General features: G+C 42.4%; 1 protein-coding gene across 3 annotated transcripts; it reads left to right on the top strand.

Moving 5' to 3' along the window:
• hbegfa (heparin-binding EGF-like growth factor a) lies at nucleotides 1–3,713 on the top strand. 3 transcript variants are annotated; one of them, XM_086222574.1, is made up of 6 exons: nucleotides 1–221; nucleotides 1,012–1,251; nucleotides 1,329–1,527; nucleotides 1,616–1,771; nucleotides 1,881–1,967; nucleotides 2,089–3,713. In XM_086222574.1, exons 1-5 carry the CDS (start codon nucleotides 179–181, stop codon nucleotides 1,951–1,953), a joined length of 711 nt encoding a protein of 236 aa, XP_086078700.1. In that variant the 5' UTR covers nucleotides 1–178; the 3' UTR covers nucleotides 1,954–1,967; nucleotides 2,089–3,713. The 3 variants fall into 3 exon arrangements, with proteins under 3 accessions (XP_086078700.1, XP_086078701.1, XP_086078702.1); XM_086222575.1 differs by having other exon boundaries at nucleotides 1,881–1,974; XM_086222576.1 differs by lacking the exon at nucleotides 1,881–1,967.
• The last annotated feature ends 18,612 nt before the right edge of the window (nucleotides 3,714–22,325 follow it).

Here is a 22,325-nt window from a genome sequence, read left to right as displayed (position 1 = left end):
TCAAGCTTCAGCACCGCACACACACTCACTCTCACACACACGAACACATCGCAATCGTCGCAATCGGGCGGGATAAATTCACGTATAACCACTGAAGGAGAAAAAAAGGACTGTTTAAGCAAAGCAAGTGAACGGAATACAACTTTTTAACATCGTTTTTATACTTTGAGGAAACGTCATGAGGATTTTGAGTGTGGTCCTGCTGCTGGTTCACGCCTTGGGTGAGTTTCATTTGTGAGATCGCACGTGTGCTTCTGTCTCTATCTCCTGACATTATGCTATGACGTATCTATCTATCTATCTATCTATCTATCTATCTATCTATCTATCTATCTATCTATCTATCTATCTGACTATCTATCGAGATAGAGAGAGAGAGATGTATTTTGTGTGCGTGTGTGTGTGCGTGTGTGTGCATGTGTGTGTGTGTGGGGGGGACATGACTCTAAAACCTTCCACTACCGGCAGCATTGAAATATACCATGTCTTGTAAACTTCATAACCTTTAAGGCAACAATTTTCATGATGCCAGGCTATTCGGGATCTAATGGGGTCATCTCTCTATTTTAAACCATGCTTTATGTAACTGGATACATTTATTTTTAACTCATATTCTTGCCTGACACTAGTTAACTGTCTGTTCATGCATGCTGTATATATGTGTGTGTGTGTGTGTGTGTGTGTGTGTGTGTGTCTCACACTGGAGTTATATGCCAACTTTTACCTTTTAAAGTTTAGTATGGAAGGGTCAGGCATTCCAGTTTAAGCCCTACTTTGTTTAAGTGTCCTTGAGCAAGGGAGTAATAACTCCTCCGAGCCCTTGGGATGTCTGTTCTCAGTTTCAGCCAGTGCATATCCTAACTGAAAGCTCAAAAAAATTCAGCCTGGAGCATTGCAACATGTTTCAACTTGCCCACTGAGGTCCGCCCTCTTTGACACACTAACCTGTTCACTGAAGAACAGCTTTTCTAAACCCTCTCCTCTTCTTCTTCCTCTTCCTCCCTCCTCCAGTGGTGTCCAGACTGGCCAGCGGTGCAGCGGTGGACAGGTATGGGAGTGACAGGCAGCGGCACACAGCTGTCATCAACTTTATTGACACAACTAAAGACAAGCGGACGGAGGAAGAGGAGAGCACAGGAGTTGTCAGAGCAACCACAGTGGAGTATGGCGATGAAGACGATGAGGACTACTACTACGATGAGGATTATGAAGATGGAATGTCTGGAGATTATGTACCGGAACTACCAAGAGGTAAAGAACTCACTCAGTACTTTTATTTTATGGATTTATTTTTTTGCCAGATTTCTTATCTTTATTTGTTTCCTTAGTTGCCATGTCAAGCAAACCCAAAGACCCGTCTGCCATCTTGGAGGCTGAAAGTACAGATGGAAAGAGAAGGAGAGAAAACGGAAGAAAGAAGGGGAAGGGCAAAGGAAAGAAGAGGAATCCTTGCTTGAAGAAGTATAAGGATTTATGTATCCATGGCACCTGTCAGTACCGGAGGGACATCCGTGCACCATCCTGCGTGTAAGCACCCCATCCATTTGTTATATCCACCACTCCCTCTGCTCAAAGATCTGCTGAATTATTAACCTCTCCACCATCTTGTCTGCAGGTGCCTCCCCAGCTACTCCGGGGAAAGGTGCGAGTTCTTCCTGCTGCCTGTAGAGCAGCCTCAGGAAGGCTACAACAGGACCACGGCTCTGGCTGTGGTGGCGGTGGTGCTGTCATCCATCTGTCTCACCATCATCGGCCTTTTACTAATGCTCAGGTGAGATAAAGACCCCTAAAACACACACGCACATACACTCACAGGGTGTTTCTAAGGTGATCTAGTTAGTTAGATGTATGAACAAGCCCCTCTTTTTTATACATTCCAGGTTTCACAAGCGGGGAGCGTATGATGTAGAGAATGAGGAGAAGGTCAAGTTAGGGTTAGCGTCCAGCCACTGAAGAGACGGAGAGGGGTGAGTGGTGAGGAGCAGGGACACAAACACACTAAAGTCATTCCTCTTTGAATGAAATAAGATTTTGCTCATTGGCTGTGTTGTTGTTTTTTTTTTTTTCTCTTGTTCTTCCTAATGTTAGGCAAAGATGTGGAAATTCTACCTCAAAATAGAAAAAGAGAAGTGAACCGCGAAAGGAGGTCCTGGAAGGAAAAAAAGGAACATACATGAAGAAGGGAACAGAGGGTGTGTGCCTCACCCTTTGCTGGATGTTTCAGATGAAAGAAAAAAACGGGCTGCTCAGCATATTCCTGGAGGCCTCAGGAAACAACGGCCACGTCTGAAACTGGAATACCGAATGGCCCGGAGGATGGAGATGGACTGGAGATGTGATGAGCGTTTTGGTGATGAACATGAAGTATTGAGAAGAAGAGGAGGAAGAAGACGAAGAAGAAGGAACGTGTCTAGAACCTGTGCTGCTTCCTGACAGTGTGAAGACAAGTTTTCAGACTGAACTGATCAAATTTATCAACAGAGAGCTCGACCTGTTTTTTTTCTTTTCTCATTTTATATTGTCCTGCACAAGCGCATCATTTGTTTTATTTTTCATGTACAGTAAACAGTATATTTATACATTTAATTTATTTATTTAAGCTAACTGTATTTAAGTAGGTTTTTAACCGCCTTCAACAGCTTAAAAAAAAAACAAAAACAAAAGGAAACAAACGATGTTACAGTAGATTTTATATTCCTTATTGGACGTTATTTATTTATGAAGCAAATGGATGCAGAAGCTCATTTGAGATATTTAATGAAAAATTCTGGGTTTAATTTTGGCACTAAGCAGATGATCAATAGCACTGTGATTAATAAATTGATCTCATTATTAGATTTTTCTAATTGTTTTTAAGGTTAGTTTCACATCATGCTCGCACACACACACACACACACACACACACACACACACACACACACACATTCTCACTTGGAAGCTGCCCCAGTACAACCAGTCCGATGTGAGCAGCTTCACTGGAACAGTTGGGTGGTGGAGAGACTTTCACTTTCCATTCTCAGTTATCCTGCAGGCTCCAGGATCATAAGTCACAGTTTCATATAGCAGAATTTGTTCATGATATAACAACTACTCATTAAAGGCTGGGTATTGATACTATCACTGCAATACTCTCAGTGCCTGAGGACTTAGTATCCCAGTTGTGACTTCTTTTTTTTATATACAACTGCTTTGGATGGAAAAATGCCGACCTGTTGATACGGTTAAACCACGTTTTGATAAACCAGTTCATATTTTGACCCGAAAGCCAAAGATTTGTGACGTGTAATGTAATTTTTTATTTTGTTAACATGGATTTTAATCACAAAAAGTACTGTTCAGGAATCAAAGTTAGGGTACTGTTAATGAAAATGTAACAATTCTGAACGCTGCCCAACCTTTAGACACTGGTCTCCTGACTGAAAATAGGCAAAACATTTGTGCACTTATTGCTTCTACATGTCGGTGTGGCTCAGAAGTGTTTAAAAAGGGATATTAAATGGGTGTAGCGCTGTAGCAAGAATCTGGTCGAGAAATGTTGTCATGTCATATTCTGTCCCAACATTAAAGGAGAAACAGAAGCTGTCAAGCAAAAACAAATGTGAATTCAAGTGTTCCACCCTTTCAAAACCTTTCCTGCAGTTCTGAAGTGATTTTATTTATGTGATTTTTTTTTTTTTTTTAGAGCAAAGTAATAAAACAATGGAATTCTCAAATGTGGTCTCTAGTTTCATGACTTCTTAATCTATGAGTACAGTTTGTTCTTAATAGGAGTCTCAGATGGACTGAAAGATCAGTTAAGTAAGGTCAAGTTTTATTTTAGCTGCCGGTTTCACTTCCTGAGTCTGGACACACACATTAATGTGATATTTTAAAATGGTCTGTCTGCTGGATGATAAGACCAGTCTGTTCTTTTGGCCCAATGTGGAGCTGTAATTATAGTAAACATAATATTTTTATTTCCTCTGTTGCTGACGTGGGAGTGACTGCTTTTAACTGAGGCACCTGTATCCTTGACGCTGGCTCTATTATGTTCAGCCAATATTTTTAGTCAGAGCAGAATATATATGGAATCTACTGTTGATTTATTTCAGTTGGCTACAAAAGAACTATTTGGCCGTTATATTAACATCTAAAATGAAGATGAACATTGTTACCGCTGGCAACAGCATTGCTGACGGATCAATGACGCTGCGTGAAGTCACGGCTGTGTACGAACAGATGTGTGAGCCAGGCGGCACCTGATGGTCAGCCATATTACTCACGCAGCCAACAGATGTCCTCTTCAAAGATACAGTGCCATGTAGAACATCTGAGAACTCTGCCACCCCTGGATGCCGTGGGCTGGAGAGAACCCACATACAGCGAATGCTCGCAGGATGCAACAATGCTGTCATGTATGCCACACGCAGGTTTAATGGGAGTTAAAAGACCCAGCTGCATGAGCTAAAAGGCAGGCTGAGACTCGGCCAAATGTTAGTCACCCCTTGAAGTCACCTCCTACACGGATGTTGTTTCACTCTGTGTGCGTGCGTGTGTGTGTGTGTGTGTGTGTGTGTGTGTGTGTGTGTGTGTGTGTGTGTGTGTGAATGTGGTAGAGTGCCACTCAACTGTGTGGGTTTCAAGGGTTAACCGAACCATTACAGGCAAAAATCCAGAGCAAAACAGGAGTGTTTACATGTTTGCTATGGATTGTGGGTTTGATTCCCATGCTCTCTATGACTGACGATTCTGTACGGCTCGCATTTTCACGCCGGGTGAGAGCAGTGACAGACACATGGGTGTGGCAGCACTACTCACACCACCTTGTAAGCAACTGAAAAACAAGAATGTAACCTTCCCCTCATACTCAGTAATCCACAAACACTTTGATTTGTTCTAAAAACAAAATTTTGGCTAGTTGTTTGTTCAGGGAAGCATCAAATGTAACCAGCTAGTACATTCAGCTGAACCAGCTGTCTCTTTCACAGTTTTGTTGCACCTGGTTATATATTATTTTTGAAACTTAAATCAAGCATATATGCATTATTGAGCATACAGATAAATAAGACAATTCTTTGGACAGTTCTGCTGCTGCCAGTCATTGGTTGAGAGTGTCGCCATTGAGTGACAGATAGGTAATAGCTCAAACCACCTATTTGTGAGCACTTCCTTCCATCCATTAACTATACCGCTTATCCGTGAAGGATGGGGGGGGGGGGTGGTGGCTGGAGCCTATCCCAGCTGACATTGGGTGAGAGGCGGAGTTCACCCTGGAAGGGTCACCAGTCCATCGCAGGGCCATCAGGATCAATTAAGGGCTCAGTACCTTGTTCAAGGATACTTCGACACGGTCACCGGGGAGAAGTGAGGATCAAACCAGCGACCCTGCGGTTGAAGGCCAAGACGGCCACTCCACCTCTGAGTCATGCCGCCCTATTATTTGTGAGCACTTAAAGTGCAAAATACACTTTTTGGATGAACTATTGCTTTCGCAGCAAATAAAAGTAGCTACTACGGCGTGTGTCAGGATTTCATACGCTGTACTTGTGTTTGTTTGTGTGTGTGACGGGGGTAGTCGTTTACAGTAGTGGAGCCACATAATCCCGTCCTCTCAATGTCAAGTAGCAGGGAAACAGAAATAGTGCTGTGCCGTCATGCTCACATAGCTGCTATTCCCGGGCTGATGGGCACCAAAGAGCCAGAATACTGAGAGAAGGCAGCTCATTTTGTTCTCTTTCTCAGCTGCCTGCTGGACCACAGCATGATCAGCCATCCTTTTAGGGTCGGCTCCACACACTCTCCAACTGTCCCTTGTACATCGGAGTCTTTCTTTGCTAGAGGACATTTCATTGAACTCAGATGCAATTTCCCTCCAGGTTGGCCATTTCATCGGAAATGCCACGATTCATTGTGCCGCTGTCTCTCGGGATTTGCGTGATTACCACCATCACTATTGTTCGTCATACCTTTTGGAAGCAATGGAAGTTTCCTTTAATGTGTGAACACCTAAATTCCTTTTAGGCTGTAACAACTATCACTCTTCTTATTTGCTTGTAATGAAACTCAGCTAAAAATGAGAAACAGTGGTAATTTGTCCTAGTTTATAAATAAATTTGCGTTCTTAGGAAGTAAAACTAAAATCATCCGAGTCTATATGGAGTAGAATCACTCATCGGCTGACAACACTATGATAGCATGAGGCATATATTTGTACTCTAAGTTATACTGTTGCAAAATCTGAACTATCTAATCATTAGGATGATCTCAAGAGGAAAAAAGGAGGCAGCTGTAACCTTTTTAAAAAACAACTCAACATTAAAAAAAAAAGAAAAAAAAGATTGAGGACTTTCCACTTTCCACTATGAAATAGTTGCAAAAAATAAAAATAAAAATGTTGAACTATAAAAAAGTTTACAATTTTCACAAACAATCCTAACCTTTATTTACTTAACCTAGGTACAGTATGTAGTCATACACCCACTTAGTTACACCCTTACACATGTCTGCATACATTTAATTATACACATGTGAACCCACAACCTCTTAACATCCCACTGTGCTGTGGCGGCACATGAAGTGTAAAATCACATGGATGTTTTTCCCGGTGGACACACACGGTTTACCAACGTCATACGATGGGACAATTACCGCTGTTAAAACAAGACAAAGTTCACATCAGGGGAAAAGTGGTTTTGTACCAAATTCTAGACTTTGCACTGGGAGAGGGGTGTTCCACCCCAATCCTGTTTGGGTTTCCCAACATGAACCTGATGCTGTTTTCCAAATGTGAACCAAGACTTTTTGCACCTAATCCTAATCGGACCTCCACTTACAGATACGTAAAGCGATTATTTCCAGCAGTTTTATTTCAATAAGCTCTTATCGATCGTTAAAAAATAAAATAAATACCTAAAAGGCACCTGATTGACTTTCTATGGTTGCTGCTTTTAATCTTAACAAATGTTGTGCTGTTGTGCTGTTGCCATGTAAAGTGATGTAGTTTTTGTCATTTTAGTGGTCAATTCATGTATTTCTATGAGACTCCGGAGCTTTTAAGAAAAAAAGATGAATCCATTATATGGAAGTTAACCTCTCTTTCATCTTGCTGAGTAATCTGATGCAATAGTGATTGCCCTGGGCTGAATAAGTGTGCGAGTTTGTTGTGAAAGGTGCTTCCTGCCCTGCTGAGGAGCAACAATGGGTAGTTTCCACACTGATATGGAAGTACGCACGCCAACAGTTGGAAATATAATCATTTTCTCACAGGATATAATCAAGAGGAACATATAATTGCCTGAAATTAATCGACATATGTGTATTCAGGTGCTAGAACGCTCATGTGTATATATGACATATCTACAAACTGCTCCCGTAAAGTCAAAATGTACCCGTCAGGCTTGATGGATGAGGTGGTGACAACATCACAGCCATTGTCGCACCACGAAAAGAGGCTGCGGTGGATCAGCGTGTTGTATGTAGCCTGTATCACCCCGTTTACACGGCGAGGACAGCCAACGAGGAGCAGCAGAGGAGTGGGAGATAAGGTCGAAGTGGTAACCTGAGAGGGGGAGGACAAGATGAAGGGAGAGGGATGGAGAGTGGGTTAAGGTGAGAGGTGTTCCTTCAAAAGGCGCTGACTTGTCTTCGCTCGTGATTAAGGAGCTACGGTAGTGGCGTCTTAAGTTAATCTTCCTTTTTGGGCCTTAGACTTTGATTACCCTTCAGTTCCTGTGAACAACCCTCTTCAGTCTTTACTCCTGCCCTCTCCCTACCCCCCTCCTCCATTTCCTCATCCTTTTCCGTCTCCTTATTCTTCCTCTTCCTTTATGGTTCTTCTAAAACTGAAACATGTGCACAGGTCCCTGTTGCCAGAGCAGCCCACTCATTCTGAAGTCACGCTCACTCCCTCCTCTTCATCAAGCCCAGTGACGTCTCTCAATCTCAAAATATTCACTACACCACCAGCTACAAGCGGATGAAAAACAACTAGTAGTGCTGGCGGTTGAAGGAAGAACTCTGCCAAGGCCAAAGGGAAAAAGAAGAAGCAGTTTTTTGTTTTGTTGAACTGATTTGTCCCCAGATTTAAATGGCTCTTCCATGGACTGGTCCAAGTTTTATGAAAATTGCTCAACAGTTCTGTCCAATTGAGTCTGACTGAATGTTGACCTTCAGCTCAGTTCCCTTCATTGTGCACTTTATTTTGTTTCTGTTTAGATGATGGATTGGAATACTCAGTAGGAAAGGTGGATTCTACCAGCAGAAAAAAAAACCTACGTTCGTATATTTACATTAGAAAATGCAAATACACAGAATGGCTTTGGATGTTTTACTGTTGTAACACAAATTGTGTTTTGTACGAGTGAAATCGTAACTACCGCCAGATCAAATCCTTGAGAAAACTGAGTCATTCAATCACTTTAAACAGTTAACTGATGACAGAAAGCGTAGTTTGAGGTTACGTTAAAAGAACAAAACAACAACTCCTTTAACAATGTCTGTTGTAAAACTGAACTTGCCTGCAAATATTTCAGCATCTTTGCAGAAAGCATCTCTTCCCTCAAGCTAACGTTAGCGTACTATAGCCTACCAACAGATAATTTGTGGCGATGAAGACAAGTAAATAATGTGCATTAATTATGGCAATATGTGAAAAATTTTGTTTTGCTCACTCTTGCAGTCTCCTCTGCAAACTGGGGGCTTTTGAGCCTGAAAGGGAGGGAGGTTACCTGAAGAACAATAAATCCTGCAGTCATTTCAAAATATTAAAGCAATTAAACAATTGAAACGAGTTAACTTTGCTTTATTTCACTTGTTTTTAACCAACAACCTTGAATAAATCAAATGTACTTCTAATTTAATTATTCAAATAGTCTGTGAAGTAACCAGTTAAATATGTGCTCACTTAAATAATTGATATCTGCAGCCCTAATTGTAACTTGAGTTTAAAATTGAACAAAGTTAAAGTCACTATTAATCCTCCTGTGTGTTAGCGGCGGTGCAAAAGCAGCTCAGCTCCACTGGCTCCTGATGCCAGCAGGATCAGGGCAGGGATACCAACAGATTCCCCTCTGCTGATGTCACCCCGCTGGACAGACACTTGTTATGTATCATGGTCACACTATTAAATTCTCGCTGTGGTCTATTTAGGCCCCAAGGAGGCTGATGGTGGCATCACATTACCTACTGGGTAAGGGGAGGTGGGAGAGAGAGAGAGAGAGAGAGAGAGAGAGAGAGAGAGAGAGAGAGAGTGAGAGAGAAGATGGGAAGGGGATGGGGATGGAGATGGGACTAGAAGGAGAAAGGAGTGAAAAGAAAGGGGGGGGGGGAACGGATGTCCCTAACCACTAATCATCTCTCCTACCACACACACGCGCACTCACACACACACATTTGAGACAATATAATAACTCACACATACAGCAGCATGTCAGCAAACAGACAGGAAGACTGGGTGACTGCATGCTTGACTCATCTGTTTTCTCGGCCTCTTGCAGTACGCCTTGAGGTTCTCTGAAATTAAGATAAAACTCCTCCCGTATCCGCCCAGCATGTGTGTTTAAGTGCTGGCCGGTGTTACACAGGTTATGACAAAGGAGAGGCAGGCGGATGTCAGAGCAGACAGATGGTCCTGGTTAGTGAAAAGAGTGGGCTCCAGGCATTCCTCTTCACTGTCTTTCCTTTGTAGTCAGCTGCTGTTAATACTGAAGACACACCACACTCACCCCACTTTCCAAACCTTTACGCAATCCACTCCCATTCTGAAAGCCTTGTTACAAAAGAGTGGAAGGGTTTCTTTCATGCAGAAACCCATTCATCCACAACAAGTTGAAGAATACATTTGACCTTATCTCAAAAGAATTACTAGGTTAAAAGAAAGCTCCCTTCTATCTGGAGACGATGCGACTCTCCCATCATCACGCAGTGAGATGAGATACGGCGCAGTGATGGTGATGGAGGCTGGAATGCCTGATTTCTGGCCCTTGACCTTCAGTGTGTAAGATCTTCTTTGACCGTGATCTCCAGGGACAAATCCATGTCTCAAAATGTAGAGAAACTGTTCAAAAAGAAGTAGTAGAACCTGGAAGCCACTCTGGCATGGCATCAGCCTTCTATCCTGGCTGGCCTACAGAACACAGGTTTGCTTGCAAGATACGCGCTTAAATACAGAATATTTCAGTTTTTAAAAATGATATTCAAGACGTTTTTACAAAATTTGAGAAGAGTCTTTCAAGCTTCTAAATTGTTTGCCGAGAGAATTGTTTGGTGAATCAGTACCCAGCCCTCCATTCTTACCGCCACTGCTAAATATATCATTTTCCTATTTTCATTTCAATGTCAATACAGATTTAAAGGGATAGTTAACCCACCAAAACTTCAGTCATCCTCTGCAATATATTATTTGTAGGTTTAAAAGTTGGTCACCATCCACTTGCATCATTGGGGAGATTACAGCAACACCTTTTCCTGTGAAACTTTTGGACGAAAGGATTTCTCCAAACATTCCATCAACATAAGGCGTGTAGATGATGGCTGAATTCTCATTTACTGGGTGAACCATCCCTGTCAGTGAATGAGAACAGCTCTTCTATTTGATAAATCTGATCACATAGCAAGCCATTGGTTGGATAAAAAAACAACAACAAATAAATAAAAACGCCAAAAGCTTAGCATTGATGCAACCGAAATAAATAAATAGTCTTATTTCCAGTGAAATAACCGTTTATAAATGAATAAGTATACAGCTCTTTGGTAGTAAGAGGACTGTGGTGTTTCCTATCCTTCTGCTCCAAGTATGATGGAACTCCCATGACCAAGACCCGGAAAATTTAGAGTCAGTGCAGGAATGACTTTCTCTCTCTTGAATCTCTTCATTCATCTACATTCATCTCTCTCACTCCTCAACAAATTTACATTCCCTCATGTGAGGCGACCTAAGCAGCCCACAGGCTATTAGTAGGGGTCTGTGACCTCAGCAAGACTTTTTCCCTCCGCTGTTCTCTGTGTGTTCTCTCTCTCTCTGTCTCTCTGTCTCTCTTTTTCTCTCTCTCTCCGACTGCAACCTCGAGACAGTGTGGGAGCTGTTTAGAGGGCAGGAATGCAGCGAGGGAGCTCAGAGCTCAGCTGCTGGAGAAGAGACAAGGGAGGAGAGAGAAAGAGAGAAAGAGAGAGGGGGATTTTTCCTCTGATGAGATCATGGATGATGGCTTCTCTCTGAGCTTTCTGAGCTTGTGGCAGACGCGCCCCTAACCTCTCTCTGCCAGTACACACACACACACACACACACACACACACACACGCACGCACACGCACACACACGCACACACGGAGAACGGGCTGAGCCTCTGGAAGCACTTGCTTGGCAGGGGTTTGACATCTAGTTTTCATCTCTGCCTATTACACCACAGCTAATCTCCCAATCCAGATTGCTTTGCCTTTATCAACAAACCACATGCGACCGCCAGCTTTGCACAAGGCAGTAAAGTCAAGCCCCAGAGGGCCACTTTAGTGGTCTCAGCCATGTGAAAAGCCCTGCTAAAATCTACCCCATTACTAGCTGAGAGATGGAAGCGATTAGTAACACGCTACAATTAGCATGCTCAGCACACACAGCTGATTCAACAGTAATATTGTCTCATCTTGAGGAGTGACATCTCATTCTGTACTACTGCACTGATTGGGTGATGAGTCCCAGTTAGTAGCAACTGTCGAGACGGCAGGATGATGATGGTTATTATTGTGATTACTCAGCCTCTTTTCCTCCCAATACGTGAGTCACAGAGACCAACGTTCTGTGGCTTTGTGCCTCCACCAAGGCTTTGTGCCTCAGTGTGAAAAATATCTCTCCTTCTCTGAGCCCCCTTCCCCTGCGTGGATTTCGGGAATGCGAATGACATAGCGCCAAAGCTTTGTCAGGGGACAATGGAGCTGCGATCTGAATGTGACACATCCACGAGGGAGAATTTGATGTTTTTATAGGTCCTCTAATCCTCCCCTGTGAGCTGGCTCAGTTTGTAACAAGTCGGCGGGTCAAAAAACGAATAAGGTGGGAAGATGTATTTAATTTTTTAACCGCCCTATAATTCCATCCCTGTTGTAATCCGGAAGCCAAGCAACGGTATTTTGTTGCCAAAATCTCACTGTCGTGGTTTTTTTGTGCAATGACAATAAAGGAAGTCTAAGTCTAAGTCTAAGTCTAAGATATCACTGCTAACTTTGACACATACCATCAGATATTGAAGAGGTCAGAGCGCGGGATGATGTTTGGTGGTGGACGAAAGTCTGTCGCTGTTCCCTTGGAGGTTCTATGATAACCTGCCAGTCTGTCTGCCATTTTATCCAGTCTCTCCAGGATTCCACTGAGGTTTTCTTGTGATTGTTGCAGTCAAAAATGCTTGATTTAACACCATCTTCAGCTCACAATTATGTCAGTATTTCTGGCTTTTATTATGTTATTTTTCTCGGGGTGGGGGGTTTGCTAAAAATTGCAAGAACTGGCAAAATTGGTGATTTAGTGCAAACATTGAGCTTCAGTGAAAAAAAAAGCACAATCTTTTCTAGCAATTTTCGTCAGTTAATGAGACGGGTTTGCTTTCTTCATTGTTTTCACATGAATGTGTGCACGACGCAAAGATGTGTCATGAAATGCTGCAGAATTGATGTTGGTGAGTGGAAATCACAGGCAGCAAGAAGGTTCCAGGTTTGAGTCCCGGCTCAGGCACAGGATCTTTCTGTGTGGAGTCTGCATGTTCTCCCTGTTCCTGTGTGGGTTCTCTCTGGTACTCCAGCTTCCTCCACAGTCCAAAGACATCAAGAGGGGACGAGGCTGATTGATACTCTAAATTGACCGTAGGTGTGACTGTGAGTGTGAATGGTTGTCTGTCTCTATGTGTTGGCCCTGTGATGGACTGGAGACCTGTCCAGGGTGAACCCCGCCTCTCGCCTGAAGGCTGCTGGGATAGGCTCCAGCCCCCCCATGCAACCCTTAACAGGATAAGCAGAAGAAAATGGATGGATGGATGGATGGAGTGGAAGTCACTTGGAGAAAACGGTGGCACCCAGATCAGTGAAACATGTAAAATCTTCCACCTAAAAACTGCTGGATATTTTGGAGCAGTAAAGAGCATATTCTAACATAGGTATTGCTTAGAGGAGATCTACTCTCTCTCAGGATCCACCAGTGATCTGGATCACACTTGACAGTTTTCAGTACGGTTATTGCATGTGTTGAAGAAGAAGCCATTTATTTTCCCATGTAGATCCATTGGACATATCGAGTTTTTAAAATCATGCTTTTAAGTGAAGTGTAACCCGCCTCATGCACTCCAAAGACCGTATATATGAAACAGCTAAGAGGATCATTTTCCATCTGCAGTCTCAGTCTCTTGTAAACTGACTTGCAACTGGTTAGCATGCTGAAGCTTTTTATGATTACCACGCTTCGCGATTTTAAGAGTAAGATAATTGTTATGGTGGACAAATACTGCATGTCACAAATTGGCACATTTTTGAAATAAAATGGTACTGTGTCAAAGATCTCAGTGAACTTTAACCCTTGTGAAACCAAACTGTCTAACTCCCAGAGCGATCATTGTGGAATCCACTCATTCTCTACACCCCCCACCCCTATAAGCCCTCTGAGTTCTTTTCTAAGACAGTGGTGTGATTGTTTGAGACTGCAGGTGTGTTTGCAACTCTGGGAGTTCCCTGTCACACTAATTATAGACCTGTCACTGACATCTTTATTGTTTTTGAATTCCATCCCTCCTCAAACACTCCCTCCATATCATTGCTTTGCTTTTTAGTTTCTGGACCAAACAATCCGGCCAGAAGCTGCATGGAGATTAAATCTGACTACCACAGAAGAATGAGGGGGAAATGAGTTGGTAAACCAAAGCAGCCGCACTGTGACTGACCATGATATCCTCCTGCTTCTGTGCTCATTAACAGCACTCTTTCCTCTGTAGTCCCTCTGACATACATCCATCCCAGTGTGGTGCTGCACCGCCCACTCATCCACCAACAAAGACCTCACATCAAACAGCATTACAGCTAGGAAGTGACATCATCAAATCCCAAGTCTTTGTTGAAGAGGATTGTTTTACTGTGGATTCACTGCTGGGTTTGAAGAGTGGTTGCTGCAAAGTGAGACAGCACTGGCTGCTTTCCAGGAGTCAGATTCCTGTCACTCCTGTGTGTGAGTGAGAGTAGGACCTCTTTAGACCACCTTATATAGAGAAAACAGGCAGGATGACCACAGCAGGATAGCATCCAGTGAACTAAGTAATAGTAGAAGACCAGTGAATCTAACGCCACTCTCTGGAGACAGTGGCAGTCTGTGTCGTCGCCGTCCATCTCTATAGTTACCGCAAGCAATGCCAAGCAGGGAAAACAACATCATAAAAGAAAATTGGTTGTGTTTCACAGTCATTATTGGATTGTATAGTTGGGTGGGTGGGAGTAATTGATTGCAGATGTTTCTCTGAAAGACATGTTTTGTCTGTCACCAAAGGTTTACAGTTGACATAGAGGATCAGGTTTTCCTGGTCCAGGTTAGTCAGTCATCCTCATGAGCTCTGACAATCTATTTCCAATAGCGCCTGCCTTGTTTTCTATTTTGGAAAGGTATAGTATTTAGTTGTTTTTTTTCCCTTTGTCTTTATTATTATGTGTTTGTGTACGAGTCAGTTTTTCTGTGCAGCAGAAGTTAACAAGATGCGATTGATCATTTCAGAGAATCGTAGGTGTTCCTCACTGAGAACACGATGCAGAAACAAAAAAATATATTGAAGAGTATTTAAAGCATTAATATTTTTACATGAGCGACGAGTCAAGACCACAAAGACCAAACCTCCTCTGCGGTTTAGAACACATTAACTGTATCCACCATACTTATGAGGCAATACAATGTTAAGAATATCGTTTTTGGTATGATTTGTTACCCAAATTAAAAGCTTAAAGTAGGGATTTTCCAGGACTCTGTAGAACAACTCCAATTAACAGATCGGTCTTTGTGGATTTAACTGACTACGTTAAACAGTTTTGATTTGCTCTGCATGGTATTGAATGTACTCTATAAACAGTACATAATAGGGATCTGTCTCTGGGTTGATTCTGGTTCTTTGCCATTCTAGTCTTGCTTGATCTCAGTGCAGCATTCAACATCGTTTAAGAACAAATACAGGACCAAGTCCGTCACCCCGGCTGGAAGTGTTAAATTGGTTGAACTCTTGTCTGAGAGAAAGAACATTCTTAGTCAAATAGGTAACAATTCTTCACCCCCAGCTCCATTTATTTTTGGCATCCCAAAAGGTTTTGTGCTAGGGCCCCTTTTATTTTCATTGTGTCACCATAATTCTGATTTTGAAAAAACTTTATCTAATTGGTTGGACCTAGCAGTTACACCTAACAGCTTCAGCTCACCTAATCATCAAATGCTGGATGGCATCAAGTAATCACAGTCTGCCTGGTTACGGGCAACAAAAACACTGAACTGGAATAGAAGACCAACCAACCTTGGTATTTGTTTTGCTGACATTTATCCCACTCCTCCCTGACACTCGCCCTGTTACATTTTGTCCTCTTTGACACAGTTTTCCATTCTGTTATCGCGATAGCAAGTGTACTTCACTTCTTTTAAAAATAAACCTTCTGTCAAGACCATTGTGTCTATTTATGTCGTATGGTAAACACTGCTGCACTGTACGGGTTCTTTGTGGGTTCGAATTTTCATTTGCTTCTTCCTGGTATTTTTTCTTGTCTTTCTTTTTGTAATCTTAAGCCCACACATTGTTGTCTATAGTCTGTTAGGGTAAAAACAAGCATGCGTTTGTGTGCATGTGTGTGTTAATTGTGTGAGAAAACGGGTGGATCCACAGGCTGGGGCGAGATATGCTGTCTGCACTTGGACAGGCTCTTCCTCCTAGCTGATTACTGCATAGTCATAAGTGCCACAAATGGAAACATAGACGGGCACAGAGTCACACAAACACGACAAACACACACACACACACACACACGCACTGACGACACACTGCTGACCTTACCAAGAAAAGGCCCTGCTTGCATAAACATGGGGATTGTTCTCTGTTTTCCTTTTTTTTTTTTTCCAGTACCCTCTCCCATACCAGCATAGCTGTGTTTTCCTCCACCCGCTATTTTTAGAGGCTTTTCTTTAGAAGTGGCCTAAAGTTACGGCAAACACACTAAAAATATGAAATTTTAAATAACTTCAAAATAAACAACTGAAGGAACTGGGTGAAAAGGGATGTGGATGGATGATTTTAGAGCTGTTGATTATAAGTACATATTTGACAACAGGCACAAGATGTGTTTTACATGACTAGAAACTGGTGTTGTAGCCAAGTTGGAAGTTGGTGTTGAAAGGCTACGTGGTTGGTGACCTTTCGAAGTGTAAATACTGATTGCAATTGGAGTGATTATACGTGCCTAAAGTAAGGCTCCTGCCTCATCATCTCTCAAGGTACAATTGTGTCCATCAGCGGAGTTCAAAATCAAGAAATGCAAACTTTGCATTGGTCTGTTTTTGTCTTGGTGTAGCAACCAGCTCAGTCTCTATGCAGCAAAAAGCCACGACCACCTCATGGCATTGGTGATGCAGAACCAGTTTTAGATTTTTGCCCAATCTATGAACAAAAAAGGCTTCTTACATGAAGTAAGTTACATACTGTGCACCCCAGAACTGGTAGTCCAAGTTTACAACATGATGCCTGCAATCATGCCTAGGTACATGTAATAAATCTGTGATAGTGTGTAAGCGTTATCTTCCAAAAGCGTCCAAGTCAGCCTTTGAGTTGCAGCTGCAGAATGAATCAAAAACAACATTATCAGATTCACAAGGCAGGAAGCATAGCAATGAAGAGAAGCAGCAGTGAACCACAGTGGAGTTGTAGATATATTCACTGGTTTCAACTTCAGGGTAAAAGACAAACAGCGACTCTTTACAAGAGTGCCAAGGTTAATATGGAGCTCAAAACCTACTTTTTTGATCAAAAAGGCCTGATGAGATGAGATTACAGCTTCATCAATCATCTTGATTGGTTTGGTTTGTGAAGACCATGCAGAGCAATCAGAGTATCATTTTTGACTTGTCTCCAGCTTTTATTTCCCGACTGATAAACACAGGGAAAGTAGCGCCTGCTGCTCCTCTTTCTTTAAGAGCTGATGTCTCTCGCCCATCAGCTGAATGCTCCATTCAGACAAATAATAATAAATCTGACTGATCATCCAAAACAAGACGGCAATTCTGTTAAGACTTTAAAATCTAGCACCGATACTAAATTAACTAAATCCCACATATGGAAAGGAACTGAAGCTGAGTTCAGCCTTTTCAATAAGCCCTGAAAACAAATTTTGATCATCTGAAACACTTGGAAGACTAAACATAAATTCTGTTTCTTTAATGCTGGTCAAAGAAATTGGAGTATGTGCTCCAAGCCTCAGCAGATGTTGCTATTTGCTGCTTAATCCGTTACTATTAATGGCCCAAAGCCTTTGACTTGTCACAGATTGTGGGCTTTATCAGGTTCACGCAGAGTGCAGAAAGTTCAGCGTTCCCTTGACTAAACGTACATTATTCTCCCCTTCATGGTCATGAGATTAGGATGCAACCAAAATCCTTTTTAGTAAATAATCACACGGCAAACATCCTGGGGTGATGAGATGATGACCACATGACGCATCAGTTATTTTACATGACACATCACTATGCCTGCTCACACTCTGAAACCTGTTTGGATCAGCAGTGGAAAACTGAGGAGCAGAAGGAATTTGCTTTACACTTTCATTCTTTATCCCGCAAAATAGTTCTTAAGAGGGAGTCACGTGAATCTGAAGGTCAGGAGGCCAGCGCAGTTTTCCATCGGTTAGAGTTGGAGTGGAAATCTGGTAGTCGCGTCACAATTTCTCTCAGAGTAAAACATTTTTAATGAGACGCTTCAAGTCTTTTGAACAATCAAAATGCTTTTTAAAATATTTTAACATTACGAACCCAATTTGAATTGCATCGTAATGTTGTTACTCCATCAGATCTTTCCTGACCTGTTTTACAGAAAGCTTGCCAGCTCGTTAGCGTGTCAGCCAACATTAATTGAATTGAAATGTGTCTAATAGTACAAATGGTTAGAATTTATGAACAGATGGACCATTTAATGTTGGAACTGGGGTTTGCCTTCAAAAACTTTTATGAGTATATAAAAGGAAGCCAGATAATAAGATCTGGCCGAATCTGTGGGAGCATTTCAAGAGGATGGAGCCGGTGCCTGCTGAAAGGTTGAGGGCAACACAGATTCCAGCTGCCGCTGGACTATAAAAAGTTTCATAGCTGGGCTGTGCAAAACGCAGCTTCTGCACAGATTACAACAAGGCTCATGTCCTCTTGGCACACTAGCAAAAAGTGACTAGTATAAAGACTTATTTGCCTGAAGAAAATGTTGTCTTTTCCCATTATTATCTCCTCAGAGTGCACCGGAATTATTTGTTTACATGTTCACATCACTGAAATATTTTCGTGGGTTCCTGAGTCACTCAAGGGTACAAAACAATCGTTCACACACCTGCATGAACATTGTAAGAGTACACAGTGAAAAAAAAAAAGTGGTCTGTGAAACACATTGATTTAATGTGTCACAGGTTGACTTTATTCATCACAAAAATACCAGCTGTGGATGTAGGAGGTCACACACAAACCACTTCCTTCCTTTATTTGAACCGCTGTGGTTACTTCAACGTCTTTTCCTCATTTACTCAGTGACAGCACTCGCTGATGATGTGGATTTGTCTTTAATACCCATGAATCTTTTACTCAGAAAGTCCGAGAACATCACCAATTCAACGCCCCCTTTCTCTTCCGTCCATTTCTTTCCAATCCTGTTGTGTCCGTGTGGGTGCTGCGTCTGTGTCACGCCGCTATTCCTCCACATTCCACCCTGACCAGTTCCTGTGCTGTCTCAAAACAGTACTGACAAGAAAGAAGGAAAGAATGAAAGAAAGAAGGGAGAGGGCGCAAACTGGCAGCAGCGAGAGCGAGAGAGACGTCAAAAGAGGGTGGCACAATGAGATCACCGCTCCTGTGATGTCGTGGAATAGCTGGAGGCCTTGACGCAGAAAGATCATTTTGAGCTAAAAACTTATAAACATATGATGTTTATAGATTGTTTGAGCGAATGCTAGAGCCCATCATTAGCTTCCTATACGGCATCGGATCCTCGTAAACACACAGAAGCTGAAATAACAAGGTCTTTGATGAGAGGAAGTGTGATTGTTGTGTGGATAAAAGCGAAGACTGTGGGTGTTTTGAACCAATGGTCTCATTCAAGAAAACTGTTTCACTGCAGAACTCTTGACCTTCAGATGAATTCATGGAAAAAACTAACCTCTGGTGGGGCATTTGAAGGCAGGCACAGACATACACACAATGTGGAGTGGTGGTAGCACATTCCCATTTTCCCCCCGGGTTTCAGGTTTATAGCTGTAATTTACACACAGTAGCACTCCAAAACACTTCCTGCTTGTTTTTGGTCTCCAAAGTAAACGGTGTCCCATTTTTAAATCTTTAACTGTTCCCTGTTAAAGAAAGTCAACTTTATGAGTTTCTACTCAGCTCTCATGGAATGTGTGTTAAAATCCTGTCTTAGTCTTTTCTAAAGTATGTTCCTATATCAGCCAGCGCTGCACGAGCATGCCAAAACTTATCAAGCAAAAATGCTGTGTAACATTGTTCTGCTGGGAGACACTGGGGCACCAGGGCTTTTAAATCTGGATTTATTATGCAGGGATGTGATAAGCCATTAGAGATAAGAACACCAATGAAGAAAACATTCAATGGAGGCCATTAAGCTTTATTTTGGTAGTTTGTTGCTAACATTTACATAATTGGATATATAATATGAAGCGGCACGGTGGTGCAGTGGTCAGCACTGTTGCCTCACAGCAAGAAGGTTCCAGGCTTGAGTCCCGGCTCCATCACAGGATCTTTCTGTGTGAGTCTCCATGTTCTCCCTGTTCCTGTGTGGGTTCTCTCTGGTACTCCAGCTTCCTCCCACAGTCCAAAGTCATCAAGAGGGGACGAGGCTGATTGATACTCTAAATTGACTGTAGGTGTGACTGTGAGTGTGAATGGTTGTCTGTCTCTATGTGTTGGCCCTGTGATGGACTGGTGACCCGTTTAGGGTGAACCCTGCCTCTCGCCCGTAGACACAGGGATAGGCTCCAGCCCCCCCGCAACCCTTAACAGGAATAAGCAGTGGAAAATGGATGGAATGGATATATAAAATGCTGCTTATGTTACTGATTTAAAATTTGCTGCTTAACTTCAATGCCAAATTGACTTGCTACAGATAAAAAGGCAGGTAAGGCAAACAAATTAACTTTAAATGTTTAGGACATAAACAGACATTAGTCTCAAGTTAAAAGCTGGGTTGAGGTATTGAGGAAAAGTTATCTAACACTGGTTAATTTTTTCCTCATCAGCTCTGTTATTTAACCTTGAATTTACTGGCGCATGGCGAAATTGTTCAAATATGTTCAAACACAAGGAACTTGGACGGTCACATTTTTGTCGAGGAGCCAACAATTTATTCTAGTAATCTGAATCCCTTCATATCCTAGAGGTGAAACTGAAAGTGAACACCTCTGATGGCAGTGAGCATAACTGGGTCGAGGAAGGTTGTAGCCGACCACCCACATGTGACATCTCACAACAGGCACTCAGGGATTAACTTTTTGCCCCATTGGACTTTTGTTTTGTGATGCTGTTAGAGTACTGTAGTAAGTACATCTGAAGGAACTAAGCTGTGTGAAGCGTGTCTGATTTCGGCAAGAGGTCTTTACCACTACTTTACCGCCTCACTTCCGCGTAGCTCGTAAGTCGGTTTCTTGAGAACCTCTGTGATCTCTGACGTCTTTACAAAGCATAGCCTCTCTTTTCTTTTGTCTGTCATCTGGTATTTGCCTCGTGGAAATGGACTTTTACACCGAATTTTGGATTACTTTTACTAACAAAAACAAGCCAACAGGCTACAAGTCAGCGAACAGGCTGTTGCTATCTCTGTAGAAGACATTAAAAACAAACAGGTTGCAAATAATACAAAAAATCCATCAAGATAAATTCCTCACCTCAGGCTAACCAACTCTTTAACTGTAAAAACATGCATTTCCTTGCGTTGAACACAAGGGGGTATAATCCGTGTATCACACAGAATTATGGATAGCAGAGAAATTTTTGTTGAAGTGAGGCGTTATCCCTTCAGTGGAATAATACATACTGTACCTTCACATTGACACACTCTTAAGTCCAAAAGCAAGTTGTGACAGGAAAATACTGGAATGTGATAAATGAGGCACGAGAGCCAGAGGAGGAGGGAGGGAATGTGTTAGGTGCAGCCTGGGGCCACGTTTTTTCAGCTCAGGTAACATCTGAAGAGAATATGATTTACACAAGAGGACCTGAGTCACAGCGTTTGCACAGTTTTACACAGCTACATTGTTGTTCTCTGGCCAGAGCGGCAGCTGTAGAAACCGGAGTACATGTGTGACCAGGCAGCACTCAGGTAACTTCAAAGCTCCTCTACTAAGAGACAGATCACATTTCTCTCCTGAAACGTTCCACAGCAGCAGCGAGGCTTTCAGGCCCAAGACCTCGTTTGATCGCTGCTGTTGTCTGACATAAAAGAGAAACGGCCCTGAGTGTGTGGTGTTTCCTTTGATCGCTGTCAACACACCTCTATATGCTCAACTCTCCCGGGTGGGCAAAGTTCAGGTGGGTATTGTGTCATCTAGTATTTTACCGGGGGTTGAACTTAAGTACCTGATAAATGTGGGAGAAAAATAAATCTGGTAAGACACTGACATCTGTCTCTTGGGAGAATTGAATATTTTTCAGGCTCTACAGCATTCCTCACAAACCATGCCGTGGATTCTCCAAATGTTTCTACGGCTAGTGTTGGTCTCAGGCCTTGCAAATGCATTAAAACTATGTTTGACATTTGCAGCAACCACATCACTGAAACTATCCCCATGAACTTGAAGCAGGAATCCTGGTGGCACCAACAAAATGCCAGTGACTCACTGCCGTTGCATCACAGCAGGAAAGCAGTGTGATGAAATGTGGTGACTTTTGAGAAAGTGGCATAATATGATGATTTAAAAAGTGTTCCTGGGTGGGTATTGTTTGAATACCAAGCTGGTGGTGTTGGAAGGGTGGATCATTGATCATTTCAAATAAACACAAATTTAAGACGAAAGATACAAACAGGCGAGACGGATCAAAGAATCTAGCAAAGACCAACTGAGAACATATTGGCAGAAACAAGGCCAGAGCTCAAAGGAGC

The sequence above is a fragment of the Aulostomus chinensis genome, chromosome 13 (assembly GCF_037954235.1).
Source record: "Aulostomus chinensis isolate RoL2024-O1b breed Wild chromosome 13, RoL_Achi_v1.0, whole genome shotgun sequence".
NCBI lineage: Eukaryota > Metazoa > Chordata > Actinopteri > Syngnathiformes > Aulostomidae > Aulostomus > Aulostomus chinensis.
The sequence above is the reverse complement of the archived record's forward strand: the minus strand, read 5'-3'. Positions and strand labels throughout refer to the sequence as shown.

Excerpts from the sequence above, each read along its gene's own strand:
- hbegfa (XM_086222574.1), top strand. The coding sequence starts at position 179 with ATGAGGATTTTGAGTGTGGTCCTGCTGCTGGTTCACGCCTTGG. Across the intron at positions 1,252-1,328 it reads TGTACCGGAACTACCAAGAG|TTGCCATGTCAAGCAAACCC; the intron begins GTAAAGAACTCA and ends TTGTTTCCTTAG. Across the intron at positions 1,772-1,880 it reads GGCCTTTTACTAATGCTCAG|GTTTCACAAGCGGGGAGCGT; the intron begins GTGAGATAAAGA and ends TATACATTCCAG.